This window comes from Rhinolophus sinicus, linkage group LG05 (genome assembly GCF_036562045.2).
Source record: "Rhinolophus sinicus isolate RSC01 linkage group LG05, ASM3656204v1, whole genome shotgun sequence".
Classification (NCBI taxonomy): Eukaryota; Metazoa; Chordata; class Mammalia; order Chiroptera; family Rhinolophidae; genus Rhinolophus; species Rhinolophus sinicus.
This window is the reverse complement of record NC_133755.1, coordinates 62961-85709: the sequence shown is the minus strand read 5'-3', so window position 1 is coordinate 85709 and position 22749 is coordinate 62961. Positions and strand designations below refer to the sequence as shown.

Here is a 22749-nt window from a genome sequence, read left to right as displayed (position 1 = left end):
ACTGCACGCCCACTGACCGTGGGGTCAGGCCAGGGTGCTGGCTGCAGGGGCCTCGAACCTTTTTCACAAATGGACATGATTGTAAGTGGAAGCAAGGAACTTCACATTTTACTTCCTGACACGGAAGATAAACGTGCACATACAACATCACAGATCATTTGAAAGGGATGCTAAAGGCATCGTTTTCTAACTTTCTTCACTTGTCAATAAAAAAGCAGGCAGACACCAGACATACACCTTAGTTGCATTTTTATAATTTGCCCCGTTTATTCTGAAAAGTCTTTTCTGACATATAGCCATATGAATTTTAAATTAGTTATCTCAAAGTACAGAGAAATTACCTTTACTTGCCCATAAATTAAGCACTGATGGAAGAATATCAATATATAAGCATTCCAACATAGGAACTTTTCCCAACTTTTTCATTATTTTTTCTACCTAAGCTAATGCATGTTTGACACTCGGGTTACATACGCATCCGAAGGCAGACACGCCCTCAAACCGACCATCAGATGGACCAGCACACACTGGTCCTTCTTGTTGGATATAATTAAACTCCGGAGGCAAAGGGGCTCAAATGGGAGCAAGTAAGACGACTTCTCCATGAAATGAACTAGACAGAAACTAGGCAGTCCCAGGTGCTGAGACAAATGCCATAAAGCTTTCTGTCCTATCTTAAATATGCGAATATGCACGCATGTGTGGGGGCCCACACGTCCTGTCCAGGCTGCTGGACAACAGGCCTGGTGCACACAGAGGGGGTCAGGGACACGCTGCTTGTCCCCAGGCCGTCCACAGACGTCGGGAAGAGTCAGCGCACAGCACTCTGGGCCACCGTGATGTCTGACTCGTTATGTTCTGCTGGGCTGTGGCAGGGTTTGGTTGTGACTGGAGAAGGGGAGGCTCCACTGGTCCAAGAACACTTCACGGGCCCCACAGATGGTCTGAGTCCAAGATATTTATTTATTCTTTGGCCAAACACAACAACTGGTTTCCATCTACAACTACATTTTAAGACCAGAAACAGCAGGTCGGCTGGAGTCGCAGCGCCGGCCCTGGCCCGACGGGCAGCGCGGGGGACAGCTAGCGGGCCTGCTCCAGGAAGGCCCTGCAGCACCGCACACACTGCTGGTACACAGTCTCGAAGTCGGAGTCGTTCCCCTGAAAGGAGGAAAACGGACAGAGCCGCCTAACCAGATGCCCAGAGCCTCGACCCATGGCCGCCCAGGGCAGGACCCACAGGCTCACGTCTGCTCGTGAGAACTACAACGGTACTTACGTAGTAGGGGTCCTCAATAATAAGTCGTTTTTCTGGATCATAGCTCCCAAGTAGTTCGATTTTAGCTTTGCTGTTTTTCACTTGATTACTTTTCCTAGTCAGGTCTCTGTAAAATTAAAACATGAACTTAGTTTCCTGATCTCTGGTTTCAAGTTAAACAGAGACATTTGCTAGGGTTGTATGCAATGTCCACGTGAAAATCCAGCCAAGGTGGCTGATTTACAAAGAAATCAAACACTCGGCACATCTGTATGACCCCCATGCAGCTTAGGCCACAGGTTCCTGTCTCTTCCTGCAACAGCGGCTCTCCACAAACTACGCAGAACACGCATCCCGAAGCCAGAGAAGACCGGTGCTTTCTACCAGGAAGGACATATGGAGACAGACAATCAAAAAGACCGTGTCAGATATTAAACAGATGACAGAACGGAGCTCACACAGCCTATAAATTCAGTCGTGGAGGGCGGCCAGCTCCGGCCGAGCTGTCTCCAGCATCTCATGTGGCGGTTCCCGTTCAGTGACTGAGCTTCCTGCTTTTACGCCTCAGGCCCCCCACCCCAGCTGGAAGCAGCTCCGCTCCCCCGACACCTCCCACCTCCAGCTTTCACTCTGCCACAAGAGGCAGCCTTCCCAGAGCTCACTTTGAGGGCTCCTCCAGGTAGTAAGCAAATCCCTGCTGGGCACTGGTCTCACGGGAAACCTGGCCTCACAGCAACATTCGGCAAGGGGCGCTGGCAAACAGGAAGGAGCGCAGCGGGGAGCGGGCTCAGCAATTTCCAGAAACAGTGCAGGTCTCCCAGTACGCCTGCCGGTGGATCCCGTTACCAGCAAGTTTTCTAATGAGATACTGTAATACCTAAGCTACTGTGTAAGTGACAAAAATGAAAACCAAAGAAATTCACAACTGAAAAACAAAACACCTACGTATTTTAACGAGGGTCCTGATTAACAAAAACATAAGACAAGCTGTTCTATCCACATCTGTCCCGTGTACAAAGGTAACTAACTAAAGCAGAGACAGTTTCTCTTCATCAAACATATGGGAGAGTTATGAATCAGCATCGGTGTCAGTCAGTGGCTTCCTGCGGGTGCAGAGGGCTGAGGGGGTGCAGAGGGCTGAGGGGATGCAGGGGGACCAGCCGTGGTTCCGAGCACAGTGCACAGGAAAAGCTGTCGTGTGAGGAGCAGCACACAGCACACAGGTCTCACACCTGAACACCTTGGGACAGTCCATCTGATCACCTAACCGGAGCCTGCTTCTAAGCTGGTACAATACACTGTAGTCACTAATTTTTGGCATGACCACATTATATCACAGTCTTTCTCCATTAGGTGTAATTTTATCTTATTGCTGTAGCCCACACCAGACTAAACGTCACGAGGGCAGGCAGCATGAAAGTCTTCTCGTTACTGTTTACAGTGCCTGCACTGTGACAGGCACACAGCTTCCCTGTTGCCCAAATACAACAAATCCCCTGGGCTCAAATGCACACGAAGCGACAGGGCCCGGTGGAAAGTGCGGCTCACGGGAGGCTTCACAGAGCACAGGCTAAAATGCCACCAGACCTACCACGTCGTGAACTTGGGCATAGACCCCAACCTCCCTGTGCCTCAAGTTCCTCTGACGAGAGGGGTACCAGTGCAAACCTAGGGACCATGTGCTGTGGCATGCAGAGCACGTAACAGTTTGTGTCATGGCCGGCCATTTCTGTCTAATACCCTCGTCTGTCAGTTTTTGTTTTCTAAACAATGAAGGCAATCAACAATTTAAATAGAGTAAGAAGTTTTCTCTTCTATTGGTCCTCCTTTCTTTTTGGGGGGGGGGCGCAGCAGTAAAGGGGGAATAAGATGGGAAACACAATGAAACACGACATTGTCCGTGGATCACTGCAGCCATGACACTCACCACCCTGGGAAATCAGACTCTGCCATGTACAAAACTCTCTCACCACCCAGCTGGTCTTCAAATTAAAGCTAACTGAGCTCTCCCTTCTCTAAGGCTCTGTCTCTTTGTAAATACACCCCCCTAAGACAATCCTAAATTACTTTCTGAATTTCTTACTATTCTTAAAAAAACTAATTCTGTGTCTGTAACGATCACCATCTATTAAAACTTTAGGATAATAAAAAAAGTCACTTTGGGCAACTAACTACTTGGCCCACCACTGAAATAAGAGTTGAACAGAAATACCCTTTAAAAAGGTGATTACCTCAGATTGCTTTCATCCATACATAGTATATAATCAAATGTGGCAAAGTCTTCTTTGGTAACCTAAAATTAAATAAGAAGTCAAAAACACAGTGTTTATATTTATACCAATCAAGTCTAGAGGATCCAAAGCAGAAAAAAAATTGCTCTATGAGAACCTGTTACTCAAAATTGAAATTTAGGGTACTTTAAAATGAATACAGAGTTAACCTATTTCCTAAAATTGTATTGCAAAGAAATTTTATATTATAAAGTTCCTGTTGTAAATATAACATGATGTAACACATAAACACAAAGTTTATATTTCATCTTCAATTTCTAAGTAACAATGTATAATTCAATTAACACATTTAAATGTCATACAGATGAAATAAACAATGACCCAAAATCTATGGGACACAGCAAAAGCATTCCTAGGAAGGCAATTCATAGCAACATAGACTATCTCAAGAATAAGAACAATCTCAAATAAACAATCTAACCTTACACCTAAAGTAACTAGAAAAAGAGCAAAGCCCAGAGTGAGTAGAAGGGAACAATAAAGATCAGAGCAGAAATAAATGAAATAGAGACTAAACAATATAATAATAAAGATCAATGAAACTAAGAGCTGATTCTTTCAAAAGATAAACAAAATTTGATAAACTTTTAGCCAAACTCATCAAGAAAAAAGAGAGGGCCCAAATAAAATCAGAAATGAAAGAGAAGTGACAACTGACACCACAGAAATACAAAAGATTATAAGGAAACACAGCAAATAATTATATGCCAAAAAAAATTGGACATCCTGGGAGAAATAGATAAAATTCCTAGAAATATGCAATCTTCCAGGACTGAATCAGGAAGAAACAGAAAATCTGAACAGACTGATTACTACTAACGAAATCGAATCAGTAATCAAAAACTCCCAACAAACAAAAGTCCTGGACCAGATGGTTTTACAGGTGAGTATTATTACCAAATATTCGCAGAATTAGTATCTATCCTTCTCAAACTCTTCCAAAAAACTGAAGAGGGAAGGAAAGCTCCAAAACACATTCGAGGAGGCCACCATTATCCTGATACCAAAACCAGACAGAGACACTACAAAAATGAAAATTACAGGCCAATATCCCTGAAGAACATAGATGCAAAAATCCTCAACCAAATATTAGCAAACCAAATTCAGCAATACATTAAAAAGATCATACACCACAATCAAGTAGGATTTATTCCTGATACGCAAGGTTGGTTCATGGACATGTCACAAAAACAAAAGATTTACTGCACTCAAGGAAAAAAGTAATATGATCATATCAATAGATGCAGAAAAGGCATTTGACAAAATCCAACACCCATTTATGATAAAACTCTCAGCAAAGCGGGGATGGAGGGACCACACCTCAACATAAGAAAGGCCACATATGACACACCCACAGCTGACCTCAAACTCAAATAGTGAAAAGCTAAAAGCTTTTCCTGTAAGACACAGAATAAGACAAGGATGCCCACTTTCACCACTTTTATGGAACATAGTACTTACTGGAAGTCCCAGCTACACAGCAATCAGACAAGAAAAAGAAATAAAAGGCATCCAAATTGAAAGGAAGAAGTAAAACTGTCATTATTTGCAGATGACATGATGCTATACAGAGAATCCTGAAGATTCCACCAAAAACTATTCGAATAACTCAATTCAGTAAAGTAGCAGGATACAAAATTAATATTGAGAAATTGGTTGCATTTTTATACACCAATAACAAACTACCAGAAAGACAAATTAAGAAAACAATCCCATTTATAATTTCATCAAAAAACAAAACAAAACAAAACCAAAATCTAGGAATAAATTTAACCAAGAAGGTGAAAGACCCATACTTGGAAAACTAGAACATTTTGCTGAAACAGAAGTTGAAGATACAAATAAATGGAAGGGTATACTGTGCTCATGGATTGAAAGAATTAACATTGTTAAAATGTTCACACTACCCAAACCAATCTACAGATTAAATCCCTATCAAAATACCAACGGCATTTTTCACAGAATTAGAACAAATAATCCTAAGATTTATATGGATCCACAAAAAACCCCAAATAGTAAATAGCAATATTGAGAAGAACAAAGTTGGAGGTATCACGCTACCTGATATCAAACTATACTAAGGCTATAGTAATCAAAGCAGCATGATATTGACATAAAAACAGACACAGCGATCAATGAACAGAAGAACACAGAGCCCAGAAATAAACCCTCACTTATATGATCAGTTAATCTATGACAAAGGAGACACAACTGTACAATGGGGTAAAGACAGTCTCTTCAATAAATGGTGTTGCGAAAACTGGGTATGTGTGTAAACAAATCAAACTAAACTACTTTCTTACACCATATACAAATTTAAACCCGAAATGTATTAAAGACATAAATGCAAGATAGTTAAAACCATAAAAGTCCTAGAAAAAAATATAGGCAGTAAACTCTTTGACACTGGTCTTAGCAGAATTTTTTTTTTTTTTTTTTAAGGAGGGCACAGCTCACGGTGGCCTATGCGGGGATCAAACCGGCAAAGTTATTAACACCGCACTCTAACCAACTAAACTAACTGGCCACCCCACAGAATATTTTTGGATATGTCTCCTTGGGCAAGGGCAACAAAAGGAAAAATAAACAAATGGGATTACATCAAATTAAAGTTTTTTCACTGCAAAGGAAATCACCAACAAAACAGAAAAGCAACCTACTGAACGGGAGAAGATACTTGCCAATGATACATTCAATAAGGGATTAATATCCAAAATATATAAGGAACCCATACATAACAAAAAAATAATAATCCATAAATAAATGGGCAAAGGACCTGAATAGACATTTCGCCAAAGAGAACATGCACATGGTCAGCAGATATATGAAAAGATGCTCAACGTCACTAATCATCAGGGAAATGCAAATCAAAACCACAATCAGATACCACCTCACTCCTGTCAGAATGGCATCATCAGTAAGTCAACAAACAACAAGTGTTGATGAGGCTGTGGAGAGAAGGGAACGCTCCTGCACTGTTGGTGGGATTGCAGATTGGTGCAGCCACTACGGAAAACAGTGTGGAGCTTCCTCAAAAAATTAAAAATAGAATTACCTTAGGACCCATCATTTCTACTTCTGAGTATTTACGTGAAAAAATCCAAACCACTAATTCAAAAAGATATCTGCACCCCTATGTTCACTGCAGCATTATTTACAATAGTCAAGACATAGAAGCAACCCATGTGCCCATCAATAGATGACTGGATAAAGAAATTGTGGTACATTTATACAATGGAGTATTACTCAGCCATAAAAAAAGAATGAAATCCTGCCATTTGAGACACTATGGAGGGACCTAGAGAGTATTATGCAAAGTGGATTAAGTCAGACAAAGACAAAAACCATATGATTTCACTTATACATAGAATCTAAAAAAGAAAATAAATGAACAAACAAAACAGAAACAGACTCATAGACACAGAAAACTGATAGTTGCCAGATGGGAGGAGATGGGGAAATGGGTAAAAAAAGCGAAAGGGATTAGTAAGTACAAACTGCCAGTTATAAAAGTCACAGGGATGTAAGTACAGCAGAGGGAATACAGTCACTGATACTGTAATAACTGTGTGTGGTGCCAGGTGGGTACCAGGCTCATGGTGATCACCTTGTAAGGCACAGAAAAGGCTAACCACTGTGCTATACACTGGAAACTAATATAACACTGTGTCAACTGTAATTGAAAAATAAATTTAAAAAATAAAATGAAACCAAATGCCACACATTCAACCCCCTTCGGTATTTTACTCTGCTTTTCCCTCGACAAGTACTTAACATCCTAGGCCCTGGTGCTCCCAACCCTGACACGTGTGAGACGCTGGGTGTGCAGCTGAGAGAACTGCACACCGGTTTCCCCTGAAGAGACACATACAGAAACATTCACAGCAGCACTGAGTCCCAAGCTGGAAACCAAAGCAGGGTGGGCACAAGCTGCAGCACAGCTGTGAAATGACCGAGTCCGGCATGTATGTGAGTAAGCCCGGCCATAAGGCACACCATGGAGAACCCGAGAGAAGCTGATGGGCAGATTACACATTACAGGACCCACTGCCATGAAGCTGGAACGATAGGACACACTTCAGTGGTGACCTCTGGAGCAGAGGGGGCAGTGCTGTTCATGCTGTAAAAATGTACTGGGCTGACACTGACAATCTGCGAACACGTCAAAGACGTTTACTGAAAAGAGGAAAGAATGTACGATAAAGTAAACATCTCCACAGAACTAACCGGACGTGAGCGTTCACTTACTTAAGAGAGCTGACTGCATTCATTAAAAAGAAAAAAGCACCCGAAATGCATTTTATTTATTAAACCCAAGTGGAAAGTACTGGGAAAATTAATACTTTACGAAATGCAATAGAATAGTTCTCATACAAATTGGGACAACTGCTAAAGAGAAAACCTGTAAACATTAGCAAGACTCTAAAAAATTCAAGATCTGATGTGATACTAATTTATAAAACATACTTTACTAGTGCTTCAGAATTTTTTTAAAAAATCATTGAGAAAATTTTCTTAAAAGCAACAGGAAAAGAAACAGGCAAAAAAAAAGATTCTGTAGAAACACTACTTCTAAAACTGATAATTACAAGTTTTCTTAAAAAATAAAGTTTGTAGCTTTTATGTCGTGTATTTAAAGTACATATTGGTACACACTTTTATTACATAATAGTGCACAAAAAATCATCCAATCTTGGCGAAAAATAGAAAATGTAAAAGTATGATTGCTCACAATTCTGAAGAACTCCTTAAAAAGATATCTATATTCTTAAAAAAAATAGAAAAAAGAAACTGGCAAAGTATGCCAAAGCTCGAAGAGATTAGAATGCACAAACGATTAAATGTTTAACCTTCTGTCCAATGAAAATTCCATTTAAGAAAGGGTCAGGTCCTTGAAGTAGTTAATTTAAATAGTAAATTGTAAACACACAGTCGAATGACAGAGCCAGAAACCAGAAGTTCATATATCCCATAGTAAGTTACCTAAGCCAAAAACAATGTGTGCACTGCTAATTTCTGAGTCATCAGTAATGTACTAAAAGTGTTTCTAAGACATTTTGTTTTGTGGATTTTCTGGCTCATACCTCGATATGTTTTTATTAAAACAAATAAACTGGTGATCAAACCCCAGATCTACCATTTGAAGCTGGGTAACCTTCAATAAGTCATTTATTTTCTCTCCAGAACTCAGTTTCTTGATCTGCAAAATGGGTTCTCCAACCACTCCTTTCCCTAATGAAGTAATGGACAGGATACAAATTGAGCTGATCAAAATTAAAAATTCAATGCTGTATGGCAAAGCAATTTGAAGAGCTTTACAAGATTCACTATAACCACAATTAAAGCATCTTTGCCCAGGCTTACAAAAAGTTCTGATTCAACCACTAGTACTAAACTATGGTTCTTACGTGCCATCCATCCTATGAACGTGCAATGTATTTGACAACTGATTTTCAAGACATTCAGCTTCTGGTTTGAAAGCCCCCAAAGCCCACCTCTGGACATGGCCCATGCTCTGACACCAGCCCACAGCTAGGCTGGGCCTACAAGCCAGTACGCTTCCTTAGGCTGAATACAAAAGGAAGCCATAGATTTAAAAAACAAATCCAACTGGATCTCCATAAAACAGTCACAGTGGTAAAAATGTTCCTGCAGAACAGCATACGAGGTGTTTTGTGTCAGAAATGGAGCCAATTTCTTTAGGAGCTGGCCCCTGCGGTTCTAGAAGGTTCTGGCATGGTGCTAGTGACTCACTGTGCGTGCAGCCGGTGGGCACGAGGTCCCCACTAGGAATGCTGAAAGAAAACCTCACTGTCCCGTGGTTATGCGAGGCTGGAGCCCTGCGGCCCAGGAAGGTGCCGGCAGCTCCAGATGGCCATTTAAATCAGGGAAATTGTAAGATTCAGTCCCGCCATCACACCGGCCACCTGCAGCCAGGGGTCCCCACTGGACAGAGCAGACAGACGGTCCTGCTGGGTGACACCAGCAGTACCTCTGGGCACCACGGACAAGTGTCCCTGGACGTGTCACACGGCACTGTCCTAGCAGCCAGTTCGTATGGGAGCAGACTGGTCATGGCGGTCCCAGTATTCTCAGAGACCACACAGAGAGAAATACAGAGGCGAGCTCTCAGCCAGGCTCTTGCCGCCCCAAAGTATGTAATTACGTGCATTTTAGTAAGGAAATTCCAAGACCCCCATGGTCTGTCAGGACTGTGGAACCAGGGGTGAAACCAAGCAGGTCCCAGGGCAGGTAAACGGACCGTAAGTAAACGCACTCACAACAGGGACGCCTGGGCAAGCGCGTCACCGCGTACCAAGTTAGGACTCTACGTATTAGAATGAAGCAAGGGCTCGTCTACCTGTCTGGCTTTATGGGCTGTGTCAATGCCATGGTTTCTCAGGCAGCTCACAGCTCTCGGATCTGGTGACCGGCCCACGTTCCAGTCAGAAACAGCACCGCTGTCCACAGTCCACTGCAACACAAACACACGAGCACCTTCGCGTGAGGCACCGTACCTGCCGGGCGACGTGGCTCATGGGGACGCCGTGCTTCTTCATGCAGTTCTGCCCTCGGTAGTCAGGAGGATTCCCAATCTCATATGTGGACGTGGCCGCACTGTCTATCCTCCACTGTGGGACAAGAAAAGACGTTTTTTTCGCAGTTTCCTGCCCCAAAGGCATGCAGGTTGGCCTTTCAAGACAGTGAACGGTACTTACAGCATCAGAAACGTTTTGATCAGTGACAAGCTTTCTGAAAACTGCTTCTGCAATGGGTGATCGACAGATGTTACCTTAAGAAAGGGGGGGGAGGGCAGAAAGTGAGCGTCAGGCCTGAGGGAAGGGCAGGAGCTGACTTGCAGTCTGGCGTGACCCACCAACCACTTCACACACCCGACCACAGTGACACTGCCCTAAGGAAAGCCAGGCAGAACATGAACACGACCAGGGCGCCAGACCCTCTGGAGGACAGCTGGCCGAACCCAAGTTCAATGATTTGACAGCAACTGTTCAAGTGCTTGAAATGCAAATGACAAGAAATCAACAAAGTGGCTGCAAGCAGCCTATTTACCTAAAATACAAGAGTTACTGTATGTATTTTCAGGGACATTCTACACGGTAAGACACAACACAATACATGCAGGCGTTAATGGCAGTCCGACGTCACTGCACGATCTGTGCCAAGCCCTGCCTGGTGCTAGAGCCAGGTGTTGGCCCACTGTGTTGGGGTGCAGGCCCAGGCTGCCACGCCTCCCAGAGCCCAGCAACAGCTGCAATTCTGGAATTCTCTAGAAGGACCCAGAACTCAGGAAAGCGCTGCCCTTATGATTGCAGTTTTACCAGAACAAAAGATACAAAGCAGAACCAGCCAAAGTTGGAAAGTATAGAGCATATTCTGGAGGAATTTTAAAGCTCTTGGGTCCTCAGGGACGTGTCATCTCCTGTCATCAAGGGCTCGTGTTGAGGGGCTTGGGGTTTTTATTAAGTAGGCATGACTGAGCAAATTATTAGCCTGCGGTTGTAAGGCACCCACTCCTCAGCCCCTCCCGTACAGGACCTCCTGGGGAACAAGACACTCCCACCGCTTCTAGGGAATTCAAGGGGCTTGGAGGTGACATCCCAGGAGTCAGGACAAAGGCCACACCTGTCATCAGGTGCGGCCAAATTCCTTACTACACAGGGGAAAAGTAAGACACGAAACACTCTCAAAATATTCTACCATGTGCAAAGCAAAGCATTTACAGGAGCTACAGAGTTTACGGTGACGAGAACAGGAAGTAAAGCTGACTGACGAGCAACGTTCTACAGAAGAGACTCTAAAAAGCATAAAGAAGACAGTAAGAAAACTTCTCATCAGAAGAAGAGGAGGAGTGGAGCTGACCTTTAAGGGATGAGGAGGATTTAAGCGGCATGAAAGTCGGGGTAGCTGGGTGAGGAGGCAGCAAGGCCGCTTCAGGCACGGAGAGTAAATGCATGGGAGCTGGCGGGCCCAGAGGCCCTAACCTGTGGCCAAGGTTGGGTGGACCCTAACCTTCCCACTGACTGCGGCCACAGTGGGAAGACACGGAAGGTTCTGGGGAGAGGAGTGATGAGGCCTGTCCCACAAACATTATCTCGTGTGCCCACCTCTTCCGAGGCAGGCACCGTGCCAGGCCCTGGGGAGAGAAAGCTGCTGTAGACACAGACCAGGCCCTTCGCACCGGCTAGGGAAATACCCACGGATGGAAGAGCTGGAGACTGAGACCCTCCAAGGCCAACGGGGAATAGCCAGGGACAGATCGGAACTGAAGTTAGGGCTGGTGAGAGACCACGAAGGGAGGGAAAAGAGAACTCTGAGTAGACGGCACTAGATGACAGACTTTACTCTTTGCTAATGTTAGAATCTTCTGATTTCCAATAAACAACAGATCTTCTAAACTGTTGTGACAACAAACAACTACCACGTTTCCCTGAAAATAACACCGGGTCTCATACTAACCTTTGCTCCAAAAGACATATTAAGGCATATTTTCAGGGGATGCCTTATTTTTTCATGTACAACAATCTACATTTATTCAAATACATTCATGTCATCATCTTTTGGAACATCGTCATAACGTACTAAATGCATGTCTGGCTGTCGATCTCTACTAGGGCTCATTTTCGGGGTATGTCTTATTTTCGGGGAAACATGGTAATTGGCTATTGTGTGAAACCAACTCACTGACTTAATATTCATCTTCTACATGAAGACAGGAATTAACCCTGAACGCCCTCTAGAAGCTAGTTTGTGCTGTGAAGTTTTTCCTCTCCACATCCTAAATTTTTGTCTAATTTTTAAAACAGGTATTAGCACCCCCACTATTTTAATTACGGAAAGCTTCCCATAGGTGTATCATCATTTTACTTGCCGCCATATACCCCAGGGAATCCTTTTAAGAGCAATCATTTTTCCAAACTAAGATAACTGTTATTATTTTGGAACACTAGAATAGATGCCTAGTATCTCAGCATCTAAAGACATAATAAAAAGACTAGCTTCGTTTTACAAATGATTATAATTAACTATAAAATAACCTCTTAGTTTTCCCACAAGACAAAGCCATGGACTGTTCACTGCCTTGAAGTTAAGGCATATTCATCCACTTTCCTGCTACAAAGACTAGAAGTTCTGTGACCTAAAATACCAACAAATAAGAAACCTGCCAGCTTATCACTTGACCTCTTGATTTCAAAAGGTGACATCACCAAATTCCTGTGTTACTCAAAGATGGAGCATGTCAGTAAAACACAGTACTTCAGGTTTCACCTATGGAAAAGTTGTGAAACTTAAAATGTCATCCTCAGACTTCTGTAGAGAAACACGTTCAATCTGTGAAGTCTTAAGTCTGTTTATTCCAAATTAGGCAGTCTAACATATACTGATCCAACACCTTAGTCTCGAGGACAGAGACTCAGAAAACACCACATTCTCCAAGGGTAGGTGCGATGTCGGTCCCAGCCAATGAGGCCCGACACCAGCATACCAACCACGCACTCAGTAAACATCGGTTTTTTGTAGGACAAAGTATGTTATCACCTCCAACTGTGCCGGCTGTGGCATGATCAACAGCAGCACATTCTCTCTCATCTGTACGTCTCTATCTTACAAAAACAGAAAACACTTCTAATAATCTTGCCAAAAGAAGTTCAGGCTCTCTGCCACTGGCCTCCCACATCGCCCCTGCACGTCTCCCCCCGAGCTGGACTACTCACCACCTCCACCAGGCCCGCTCTGGTCCCCCCTCGGGCTAATGTCAACACTTTTTTTTTAAGTTCCCACCTCTATTCAGAATCCTCCAAAGACTGACCTAGTTCAGAGTAAGCTCTGTCCTCACATGGCCTCACCAGACCTGTCCTCCTTAGGCTTTGAAACGAGGTTCCAAAAACATGGCTCACAACACACCACCTTTGTGCACAGCCCACAGAGCTAAGAATAACTTCTACATTTTTACATAGATGAAAAAAAACCCCTCAAAAGTAGAATAATATCTTGTGACATGAGAAAATTATATGGAATTGAAATCCCAGGTTCATGAGTATTTTTGGAGCACAGGAGGCAGGGTGAACGAACCATCTAAGTGGTCAGCACGTAATACTTGCTCTCCGACTCTTTACAGAGAGAGTCTGCAGACCCCATCCCAGAGCTTTCTCTGTAGGCGAGGAATTAACTTCTGCCCTACCGATGAGAATGGTACCCATCAGGATGCACGGACCACAGAAAAAAGTCACTCCAAGTGTCTTCCAGGCCTCAGGTACAGATGAGGGTCCTGGCTGGGAAAGTCTGGTCACCAGGCCCAGCCCCTGTGCCCATGCCAATTCTTGAACCAGATCTAGCATGTTCACTTCAAAATCTTCACTGCTTCCCTCTGGACCCAGGATGCCTTTCCACAATACCCCAGGCTTGTGTCCTCACTTCTTTCAAGTCTTTGCTCAAAAGTCACCTTGTAGGTGAGGTGTCGCTGCCTCCTATATTGAAAACTGTACTCCATTCCCATCCCCTCTTTCCTGCTTTTCTGTTCTCAACATGACACTAACCATTGAAACTAAGCATCGAGTGAGTGGGCTGTTAATGACAAGGTGTGAGTCCCGGGGAGGCAGGGTTTCTCTGGTTTTGCCACTACTATCTCCCTGGCACTCAGACCAGTGCCTGGTAATAGTCGTTGCTAAAAAACAAACAAAATTGTATGGAAGACAAACATACAAGCACAGATGTCCCATTAACAGATATCATGGTGCACCTGACTGCCCTTTCATGAATCTGTTCATTCTGTCAGTCAGCCTTCAGTGGAGAGCTTAAAAAAGAAATGACGACCACTGCAGCCGGGTGGCTCAGCTGGTTAGAGCGCGAGCTCTCAACAAGGTCGCCAGTTCAACTCCCTGCAACTAAAGATTGAAAACGGCGACTGGACTTGGAGCTGAGCTGCGCCCTCCACAACCAGACTGAAGGATAATGACTTGGAGCTGATGGGCCCTGGAGAAACACACTGTTCCCCAATACTCCCCAATTAAAAAAGAAAGAAATGATGCCCAATATCAAAGTGAGACGAAGGGGCCCTTTTACGTCTCCTCTCCTAGAAATTCAATTCTGCAAATACCTAGTGAGCGTCACATACTGTCTTAAAGCTGGAAATAAAAAAATAAGCCAGTTTTACTGCCCTGAAGATGACTAATTCTAGCGGTGCTCTCAAGAAGCTAACGAGCAATTACAACCACATTTACGTAACGAAAGGTGTCTACAAACGATCACTGGAACAAGCCCTCCACCTAGAGGACCTGGGGAAAGGAAGGGCGGGAACAGTGTCTGACCTGACAGAAAGGCTTTCCAGGCAAAACGCACAATGGGTGCCCAGAAAGAGCCACACGGCCAAAAGCACCAAGCGTCTAACATGCTGGGGAGCAGCTAGTGCTTAAGACAGGCAGTGTCCAGCGGGGGTGCTTAGGAAAAGGCACGGGAGCCACGGTGGGCAGGCGGACAGACTTGTGTCGCCTTCCAGAAGGTGCAGCACGAAAGGCAGCGGGAACTTGACTCCTGGGAAACGCAGGCTCGTCAGACGTGAAGCAACCGGCCTTCCTCTCTCAGGAGCGCAAGACATACACGCGGTGGAGCGGGGAGGGACCCGGTCCTGAGGGGCGGTGCCCCAGAAACTAGAGGGAACATGAATTCTATGCTGAGGGAGGCTAACTGTTGAAATTCTCAGACTGAAAAGAATTCTGGGGTGGAAGGTACTAGGAAGAAGTGGAACAGCGGCACGTGGGGCTGGTTACCTAGCGATCAGGAGAATCAGCTCTCTGGCTTGGCGTTTTTTACAACCCAAACACCCGCACTTCATCTGCCTTGAGCTCAGATCCACTTACACGCGTGCCACGGAGACCGGCCAGCAAACCGGCGTTGTCACGGGGCTCAGGGCCTCGGGAGGCCCCTAAAGCAGGGCAGCAGTCCAGCAGGCTCAGGTCTACCCGACGAAGGGAAGTGCAGGGAAAGGACCTGGCTTGTGGGGAGGGCGCTGCAGGTGAGACGCACCCCGAGCTTGGAGCGCGCGGGGCAGGGGTGACGCCGCTCCCAGAGGGGGCTGCGCCGGTGACGGAACCGCGACCTGAGAGGCCGGGGCCAAAGCCAGAGGCCCCAGGCTTTCGGAGAGAAAGCAAAGGTGACAGGTGACCCGGCTTTGCTAGGACTGGGAAGGGGAGGGCACCGGTCTCGCACAGCGGGCCCGGCGGGTACGCGGCACGAAGGGAGAGCGCGGGGCGAAACCAGCCCGGCGTCGGGGCCCGGGCCCGGCCGCCTCCCAGTCACCGTCTCCGGCCCAGGGCGCAGCCCGCGGCGCACGAGGCCCACCCAACCCTCCAGGCAAGTAGCGCCGTCTCACCCAGACACACGAACAACACCGACTTGGGGACCCGCTCCGCCATCTTCCCGCGCAAACGCAGAGGCGCCCACTGACCGCGTCGGAACTTTTCTGGCGCAGCGCACGCGCACTGAGCACGCCCCTCGCGCTCGCGCCGTCAGATTTCGGCTGGGTCTCGCGCCTGCGCGGTCAGGTTTCACCCATGAGAGCGGGAGGCGGGACCGAGAGTAGCCTGGAGATGGGGGAGGGGTGCAGGAGGGGGCGGGGTCGGGGCGGAGCCGGGAGCACCCGGAAGGCGGAGGGAGGGGGCTTCGGGGCTGGGACGGGAGAGCCGGGTTCCAGAGGCACCGGGAGCGCTGGAGGGGCGCGCCCGGGAGGGGTCGGGAGAGGCGGGGTCGTCGGTCACCTGGACGGCGGGGTGGGGTGGGGTTCCGAGAGGGGCCGGGGGAGCGTGGCCGGGCGCCCCCTGGAGGCGATGGGACGCAGTGCGGAGTGATCGCCTGACAGTGGGGGACGGTGCCAGCCCCCGTCCCGGTTGGGCTTCTGCGGCTACAGACACTCACAGGAGGCACCGGGGCCTCCACGGCCCCCGAGGTCCCGGCGTGTGAGGGGCCCCGCTGGGTCCGGTCGCGGTTCATGTCAACGCGCCCCGCCCACCTCGGCCTCGATGCTGGAACGTGAGGCCGGTGACACGGCGCGAGCGGGCTCCGCACGGGACCAGGGGCCCCGCCCGGACCAGGGGCTCCCGCGCCGCCTGGGTCGCAACCGCTGCGCACAACCGTCCGCTCTCCGACAGGCGGGCGTGTCAGGGTTGTTCAGCTCCAAAGAGACAGGGCGCTTTGGAAGCCGCCTGGGGCGGACGGAGGAGCGCGCAGACCTTCCTGCCCCGGCTCTTACCGAGTTGCGCCGTTTCTGTCCCGCGTTACCTGAGTCAGGTGCGCGCCTCGCTGGGGCGGGTCCCTGCCCTGGGAGGCGGAGCCCGGCCGAGCGAGCCCTTCCTCTTCCTGGGCTGGTGTCGGCAGGTGGAGGGGCGCGGGCGCGGGCCGGGACCGGGGTCACAAGTGAGTACAAGTGTCGGCGACGCCGCTGCGCCTGACCTGGGTCGGGGCCACCTCCTCCTTCCCCTTTAAAAAAGTTTAGCTGGAGACGTTCAATCGTTGGTGAAAGAGGGCAAGAGAAACGGTGATTCTGAGATTTTTGCTGTTGCGCATCTATTATATTAACACAGAGACGAGGGTGAGGCGGGTCCCGGACTCCCCACCACAGTGTTTTTGATTCAAGTCTAGCCCCAGTGTTTCAGTTCACAGGAAGGCTCTTCCTAAGCTTTGTATTTTAACGATTGTAAATCCTTTTATGTTATTTGTAAATATCTAATATGTGAAAAGCCACGGGTTAGTATCTTTTCGTTCCAATTTTTTCAATAGATGACATTCTAGAGCTTGGTGGTGAAGGTTTGAGTTTGGTGTGTGATCGACTCCTGGGGGCAGGAGGCAGAAAATGGGGTAACGTGCACAGTGGGGGTCCCCTAAGAGAAGTGCCCTCCACACTTTGACCTGGCCCTCCCTGTTATCGGCCAAACATTTTGGGGTAAAGAGGTGAAAAGAGTGAGCACCTGCCGCCTCTGGGACCCTGTGGATCTGTGGCAGAGGAGGCTTTGCCTTATTGCAAGAAGTATGAAACTGCTCTGAATTTGTAGGTGACAATAAGGTAATGAGATTTACCTTGCTGGATGGAAACTTGTCACTTTCACTCCATTACAACAAATATTTCAGTGTCACCACTGCTGCTGCTCGGCAGAGTTGGAAGGAAGACACAGACATGGGACCCCTGCTCACAGGGAGTCCAAATGTGGTGGCCCAGGTGTGCTGCACTGCTGTTCTCATGAGTGTTTTTATTGGGATGCCTGAATTAATAAAGTTAGTCAGAAAACCTGTGCGCATGACTTCCGAGAAACACAGGTCTCTCTGTGCTGGCCTGCCCTGGGAATACCTGTGCAGTGACTGCGCAGGTGTTTACAGGTTACTGCGTCGGAGTTAAAGTAAGCAGAAGAAGTTATAACTTCCACCCTGTTTGCCATGCTAAGGAGAATTGGTTATTTGGTTTTCTAATGTTCTAGTCAAACAAAATTTCTGTGAAATGTGTAAATGCCACCCCTCATCTTTTGTAAGACTGAAAAAATAATTTGAAGGAAATCTTTGCTCATCAAAAGCAATTCAATGCTTTTATCCCATGTAGGCAATCTTTATTTTCTGGAGATTTCTCACAATTTAGAAATAAAGGAAAGAAAAGAAAAGTGGATGTGGGTGAAAGGGGAGAGTGCTGTCTGTGTGCTGAGGGACGGTGGTCGCAGAAACTCTTGCAAACCTTGTCCTGTTGGCAAAAGCATCATGATAGGACATAATCCCATGTCATTTAAGACCCAAGCTCACAGGTGTTTTTTTTGTTTGTTTGTTTTGGAAGAAGCCATTTTTTATACCAAGTGATCTGACCACCTGGCTTGTGTAGTCCTGTTCCGGGCCAGGATCACATGACTTCAGTTTTGGGTAAAGTGAGTATAAATGGAGGGTTTCCTTAGGCTGAGAGTTACGTTTCTCATCACTCCCTCCTCTCAGCCTTCCACCTGAACCTGGGTCAGGGGACTAGAAGAGCAGCAGAGGTGCAGAAATGTTTGGATGCAAATGGTTAGTTTTGTTTTAGGTTTGAGCTAGCAATTTGGATTAGGAAGGTTAATGATCTGACCAGAGAGACCGGTTTTGATTTCTAGAACTGACAACTTTGTCTCCTTAAGTCAAAGGAAGTAGTTAAACCAAGGCCAGTGAAAGGTAAGAATTGGTTTCAGAAACAATGGCCGTAGTGACCAGGCAGTGGTGTTTACTATGAGGGTCTAGTAAAGGTTTTGAGCAAAAGGCCTCTTAAAGGTCACACAGAGAGGTAAAGCTCCTTTGATTTTGGCTAAGATGTAATCAGTTCCTTCTAAGTCTTTCCTCAGCAGCATTCCTTTGATTGGGATTTTATCAATTTAGTGAGTAACCTTCATTGCTTGTAAATTACAGCGTGTGAGGCTTGATAATGTGATTAATGTCTAATTAATGGAAATTTGGAAAACTGTTTCTAAACTTACGAACTTTTCATAGAAGTACCCCTCTCGTAACTGAGAGTCCATTGAGGAAACTAATATACTGGGTGTTTCTTAACTGAAGGAAAGTTTGGGAATCCCTGAACTCTGGTGATGATGTGGTGGGGAGGGGCCCTTTGTCCCCTTGCTTTCGTTCCAGACCTCTGGTGGAGGGTAGATTGAAAATGAGTCAGTTTTCTCACCCCCATGGCGATTTACTTCAAGTGGGATTCTATATCCCTGTCTGCCCCCAGGGGCCCCGGCCCTGAGTTTGTTGCCCTATGATCAAGATGTAAATTGCTTCCACATCCTAAACTCATTTCAAGCTTTTGCGATGTCCAAAGTAAAAAATTTCTCTCTAGTATTTTATAAACTCTTCGTAATTTTTTAAAAAATGTCTTAGTATGAAATTTTCAAACATTTTAATTTTTAAAGAATACTTTACATTTAAGATTCTTAGCTTGAGGTTTGGCAGCTATCCTCCTCTCAGGAGGAAATTCAGATGTTTATAGAGAATTTGCTTCGCCTTGGTATTCGAGAGACTTAGCACTTTTGCCACTGTTCAGATACCTGCCAGGATTTAAAACTGAAGGGGCCTCTGCGAATGACCGCTGTCTTCATCGTTTCAGCCGTGTAATGACAGCAGCATTCTGATGGGACCACGCTCTCTGCGTGAGTAACGGAGAGGAAGAGTTGGTGAGCCCTTACTTGACGCTGAGGACCGGAATTACCCTTATAGCTAAATTGCTATTATGTCTTGGCTCTGCCAGAGGAAGTCACTGTATGTAACTATGACCAGGCAAGGCGGTTTTATCAGAAATGTAATAGAAGCTGTGTCAGTAAGACAAATTAGCCAGGCTCTGTAGCTCTGCTGAACCCATGGCCTCTTCACCACGTCCAGCTTTGTCAACACCCCATTTCTCAGTGACACCACTGTCTACACAGACCTCCATGGTGGGCAGGCCTCCTGGCTGCATCTGAGCCCCGCAGTGTTTCCGAGGGGCAACCTCCCCTGCGGCAGGATGTTTGCAATAGCAGCTCTCCGCTGTGGAATTTGCTTATTTGGTTTAATTCTACTCTACTCGGGTGATGGAGTTCAAAGTAGAAACTCTTGGCGGGGGTGGGGGGGGTAAGATTTATGTTATTTACTGTGCTTTAGCTGCACATGTCAGAAAATCTGATCCAAATTGGCTTGAGCAGAAAACGAGGCAGGGTCTGCGTGACTGAGCCCTTCAGAGCCACTCCCACTGTCAGCGGCCGCCCAGTCCTGGGTTTCCGCCAGCAGTGCAGGGTCCCCAGGCTCACTCCAACTCTTGTCAAAAGGTCCTTGGCTTGGCTTTGTCCTCAGGCTCCCCATTGGGTGACAAAATGTGCAGCAAGTGCCTGGGGAAAGGTAGCTGTGTAGTGCCCACACAAGCCCTTGGCCACACATTGGTCACAGACCAATTGTGGTGACGAACTTCTGCTGTGGCCCACAGAGTACACCCAGGATGCCCTGCGTCACTCAGGCGCAGTGCAGCATCGTGGGGACAGGCCCACTTGTGCCGACTGTAACAGAAGACAGGTGTCCAGCAAAAGGGACAGATTTCCTCCGTCTTCCGAACCCAGTCAGGTGCACTGAGCATCTAGATGGAGGAACAAGACACCGCAGGGGCCCGCAGGTCGTAAGAAGCACTGCTGGGGCCTGGAGGGCAGAGCACAGAGGCAGTAGGAAGGAAAGAGGTAAGGATCTGAGCCTCGAATCACACACTCGAGTGCCGGAAACATGACATTTCATTATGAGCTCTCATTGTCCAGCAGGTCTGGGTCTCTGTTCTCCCTGGAGGCCGCCCTGCTCAGGCTGGGGCTGAGAAAAGACTCGGGTCTGCACCAGACTACCCCTCATATTCGCTGTTGGTCTTCAGTTGTCACCCGTCTGAGGAGGTGCTGAACGAGTCCTTGCTGCTTCTCAAGGTCCTGAAGGAACAACAGCCGTGTCCGTAGGCCTGCGACGGGCCCTGCTGTGCCTCCCACGTTGAAGGGGACTCAGGGGTGGGCTGTGACGGGCGCAGGCTTGGGGTACGTGAGGCTTCTTGGAGCGCGCTGCTGGCTGGTCTCATGGCACTGCCTCCTTAGGTTTTCTGTCATCCTCCCTTTCCTGGGGGGACCTGGAAAGGGCTATTTTAGGGCAGAATGCCAACGGGACCTTGCTCCCCTGACCTGCTCCCGCCTCCAGCTCTGGGAAGTGCTACGGTTTAAGAGGAGGGATACTTGGGCCTTTTCTCCTACAAATCTGTTGCAGTTCCATGTACATGAACCTTTTCTAGTCCTAACAGGAATTTGACCTTTAATTCCCCAATGCCACACAAATACTTTATTCACTTAACAACTATTTATTGCGCATTTGCAGTATGTCATTATGGCATGTGTTGGAGACATTACAGTTAATAAAATAAAATACATGATGTGCTTCCCCCCTGGCACTTACATTCTAGTGAAAGAGATGACCCAGCAAGATCAGAGAGATGGCGATAGATGGCTAGAGAGATAGATACTTAAGATGGATAGATATGATAGGTAGATGCATACATAGAGTCATACTGGCCATGGTGCAGACCAAATACAGTGGGAAAACCGAGGGATGTAAGCACTGGAGTCATATTGCCTGTGGTGTTATGTACACGGAGCATTTCTCGGGACAAGTGAGCGTAGGGTTCAAGGCTGGGAGCAGACGCCCACGAGGAGGCTGCTGAGTGGGCACCACGAGGCCTGACGTTCCCGGGCTGGGTGGTGGCAGGGAGCAGGCGAGATGTCACCAGAACTTGTGTGGGTGGGGAAGCTTTGTATCCTGACAGGGTGGTTTCACTGACGGAGGCCCAGGGCACGTGAGAAGCAGAAGTCACAGTGGCCCAGGGTTTGAGTGTGAGCTCCCAGGTGACATCTACCTGGAGAGGAAGTTTGGGGAGCAGGTTGGGGAGGAGTTGGGGCATCACAAGCTGTTGGAATCTGTTTAATTTGAGATGTTTATACGACGCTTGGGTCAAGTAGGCCATCGATACTGTGAGTCTGGAATTCGGGGGAAGGTTAAAGCACAGATAAAGCTTGGAGAATTATCAGACGTAAACAGTGCTTTAAGTCACAGGATCTGAGGTCTGAGTCTAAGCAGAAAGTGGAGGAGCCCTGGGGAAGTCAAGGGGACCCTGGAAAGAGGCAGAGACCCACCTCTCTACTCTTTCCTGGACGCGCATGAGGTCAGTGTTGGCAGCCTTGGCGGCATCTTTAAACATGGTCACTGTGTCCTCCCCCACCAGTGAGAGCAGCCATCGGGCATTTGTCCCTGCTCGAGGGTCACCGATTGTTCTGTGTGGGCCAAGTGGACAAGTGCCGCTCAGCTGCCCGGGAGCGGATGGGCCTGAGGCAGCAGGAATGGCTGCCTCTGAGGACGGCTCAGTCCTGGGAAGGGTTTCCCGTAGAAGCCGCATGGAAAACTGGTCTGGGAGAATGAGTCGTGTTTCCAGAGGTCCAAAACACCTGCCCCCCAGCCACAGGCCCTCTGCAGCCTGACACGGGGCCCACAAGTCCCCTCCCATCCTGCGCTCCTATCCATGCCACATGCCCACACCACAGGCTGCTGGCTGCCAGCACCCTGAGTGGCGGCCTCTGCTGGCCCAACATCCCTGAGCAGGCCCAGCCGGGCAGAACGTGGCCCTCGGCCTTCCACGGCTGACCACACCCTGTC

At 47.4% G+C, this 22749-nt stretch overlaps 2 protein-coding genes across 14 annotated transcripts in view; one reads left to right on the top strand and one right to left on the bottom strand.

Annotated features, from left to right (window-relative positions):
- Positions 1-242: 242 nt before the first annotated feature.
- ACP1 (acid phosphatase 1) lies at positions 243-16554 on the bottom strand. Of its 11 annotated transcripts, none has more exons than XM_019752001.2 (6): positions 15938-16091; positions 10269-10342; positions 10068-10181; positions 3490-3551; positions 1280-1385; positions 944-1161 (listed from the first exon to the last, which is right to left on the bottom strand). In XM_019752001.2, exons 1-6 carry the CDS (start codon positions 15978-15980, stop codon positions 1084-1086), a joined length of 477 nt encoding a protein of 158 aa, XP_019607560.1. In that variant the 5' UTR covers positions 15981-16091; the 3' UTR covers positions 944-1083. The 11 variants fall into 11 exon arrangements, 6 of the variants coding, with proteins under 6 accessions (XP_019607560.1, XP_019607559.1, XP_074187711.1 ...); XM_019752000.2 differs by lacking the exon at positions 10068-10181 and adding an exon at positions 9911-10024; XM_074331610.1 differs by lacking the exons at positions 10068-10181; positions 15938-16091 and adding exons at positions 9911-10024; positions 10443-15388.
- A 27-nt stretch (positions 16555-16581) lies between these two features.
- Positions 16582-22749, top strand: part of SH3YL1 (SH3 and SYLF domain containing 1) — a 28934-nt gene continuing 22766 nt past the window's right edge. For 2 of the 3 annotated variants that reach the window (XM_019751999.2, XM_074331606.1), the window contains exon 1: positions 16582-16977. In XM_019751999.2, the coding sequence (XP_019607558.2) occupies positions 16584-16977 (394 nt within the window). In that variant the 5' untranslated portion in view covers positions 16582-16583. The remainder of the gene's footprint in view (positions 16978-22749) is intronic. The other variant, XM_074331607.1, reaches the window with a different exon arrangement.